General features: G+C 38.2%; 1 protein-coding gene across 1 annotated transcript; it reads left to right on the plus strand.

Moving 5' to 3' along the window:
• Positions 1-1,499: 1,499 nt before the first annotated feature.
• LOC133740675 (uncharacterized) lies at positions 1,500-2,367 on the plus strand. The gene has a single exon (XM_062168611.1). It carries the CDS (start codon positions 1,582-1,584, stop codon positions 2,155-2,157), a length of 576 nt encoding a protein of 191 aa, XP_062024595.1. The 5' UTR covers positions 1,500-1,581; the 3' UTR covers positions 2,158-2,367.
• The last annotated feature ends 246 nt before the right edge of the window (positions 2,368-2,613 follow it).

Below are 2,613 nucleotides of genomic sequence, written 5' to 3' on the forward strand. Positions count from 1 at the left end.
TTCTCTACAATAACCAACTCTTCTCCTTTTTATTTTCTGAAAAAAAAAAAAAAAAAAAAAAACTTGCACATGAAGAGCATGTGTGGAGTGGAGAAATGCTAGTGTCAATAACCTTAAGATAAATCTTTGTTTACTAGTTAAGTTTTGATTACGAAACAAAATTGTGTGGTATATGATCTAAGTAAGTTACATAATTTTGAGATACCAAATATTTTTTTTGGTTATATTTTGACAAAAGGTTGTAACTCATTTTGAAATTAGATGTAAAATTCGAAAACGAGTTCCATGAACATATAAAAGGAGTGCAATTGGTACGTAGAATATATGAGAAGTGAGGAATACATTGAAACAATCAAATATATGGGGTCACACCTTTTAGAGGTTTGTTTATTTTCATCAAAGTGTTGTTACTACTTCGACGAACTTGACATATCAGCTGGGAGGTCACTTCTTAAAAAGTTTGAAGATCCGATCCGATTCTCTTCCTTTTTCTTATAACAGCCGTTGTTTTCTTACTCTCCGGCCAATAAAAGAGACATTACATACGATCGACATATATAACTGCACTTTCTCTCCAAGATACATGTGACTTCAATATCATCTTTATCACCATTCTGTTAATCTTTACTCTCTTCACCTTTTCACATGCATTTGGTTATATTTGTTGATATTTCTCGTGAAAAAAGTGGAAGTTCTTTCGATCAATCTCCATCTATTTTAGGGACCAACCTAGGTATATTTAGGCATCGACATTAAAATTAGTTTTCCAACATCCTGATTTGTTTAGTGCTTCTCCGATCCCAGTACAGTCCTGAAAACAAAACCCTGATTAAGAATTATATTTAATTGGAGGACATTATTACATTCTTCCCAAGCTATCTTGGTTTAGTACTGGGGTTTACTATAATCTCTCTGCAAGCTAGAAAAAAATAACTTTCGATTAGCTAGTTGAGGTTTTCTAATTGTTTCTTTGGCACTTAATAATAAATTATAACCATTTTTTATGATTCAAATTAGCATTTCAAATTTAATTTGATGTGCAACTGAGCAGGTATAAGATCTCACCACTCAAAAACTAAAACAAAAAGAGGTATCTATAATTGTACTATAAACTATAAAAGTACAGTAAAACCATAGAATTTCAAGCAAAACCGGGCGCAAAATCACCTTAAGTTAAGCAAGTTCACTCGTTGGGTCACTGGGTCACCCACTATTCACTGCTTTTTAGTGTTTATTTCTACCCTCTGGGTCACCGGCACAGTTTCCAAACTGACCTGGGTGTGCGCGCGGGACTGACATGGGTATGAGGGAAAGTGAAACCAGAAAGGGGAACAAAGCTGTTAGCTTTCAAAGCTTTATGAAATATCTTGCTTATTCAGGAATCAGGTACATCTCTCTGTGTGTGTGAGTCACACACACATTAATTGCTGCAGCTTACATGTTTGATCATAGTCCACAAACATTTGCCCTCATTCCCTCTACACAAAACAGTTCGAGTTGTTGGAGAGCAATATAAATTAGTTCCCAAGTCCTTGGTTTTTCAAACTCAAATTCCCAAAGCTTCAATGATCTCGAACCCTAATGGCCCCAAACAGAGAAAACCACATGGGTTCCTACTCCAAGAGCAAGCCACCAACACTATCAATGGGAGGTAGTACTATACAAAGAACCAAATCCGACATTTCGATAGAACTTCTGAGCAAAGAGTTAGCAGCCATCGACATTCATGAAGACAACGAGAAGCTGCTGCCTCCCATATCAGAAGTCGAAGAGGCCAAATGCGAGTGCTGTGGCATGTCCGAGGAGTGCACGGCCGAGTACATAAACCGCGTGCGAAACCAGTTTTCAGGGAAGCTGATTTGCGGGCTGTGCGCTGAAGCTGTGAATGGAGAGATGGACAAGAACGGAGGGAAGAGGGAAGAGGCTGTGAATGAGCATATGAGTGCTTGTGTGAAGTTTAATAGGCTGGAGAGGACAAACCCTGTTCTGTACCAAGCTGAGGCCATCAAAGAGATTTTGAGGAAGAGTAGTTCTACTAGCAGGTCCAAATCTATGAGTTACAAGAGTGGTGTTCAGAAGAACAATGGTGGCCTGGCGAGGAGCTCCAGTTGTATTCCGGCTATCACCACCGAAGAAGTTGATGAGCCGCTACACTAGTAAAACCGAGCTAGCTAATAGAATTACGTCTGGAGTAAACTTCTGCTCGATCAGCTTTTCTGTACTAATAATGTCATATTGTAACTGTTTGTGTTCAGACTTCAGAATCACCTATATATTATGGCACAAGAATATTATAGTGGCCCACTATAGTAAAAAGGGCTGCCGGTGTGTGCTTGTAATTGTATATAATGTAAGTATAATTAACTATGGTCAGGATTTACCTAAGCTAAAATTTAGTTAAATTTGTATTTCTTCTTTGTCTAAACATTGCCAACTCCTCCTAATATGATGGTTCATAATGATATTAGTACTGCCAGGCGTTGATCAATAGTCTTGGACCGTTGCAAATTATGATACATCCAGCAAGAGAAATGCCCTTTCCGAGAAGCGCAGCACAATAGTCTTGGACCTGATGTGGCCGACTTACGAAACCCAATATACTGTTAAGTGGCC

Source organism: Rosa rugosa, chromosome 3, assembly GCF_958449725.1.
Source record: "Rosa rugosa chromosome 3, drRosRugo1.1, whole genome shotgun sequence".
NCBI lineage: Eukaryota > Viridiplantae > Streptophyta > Magnoliopsida > Rosales > Rosaceae > Rosa > Rosa rugosa.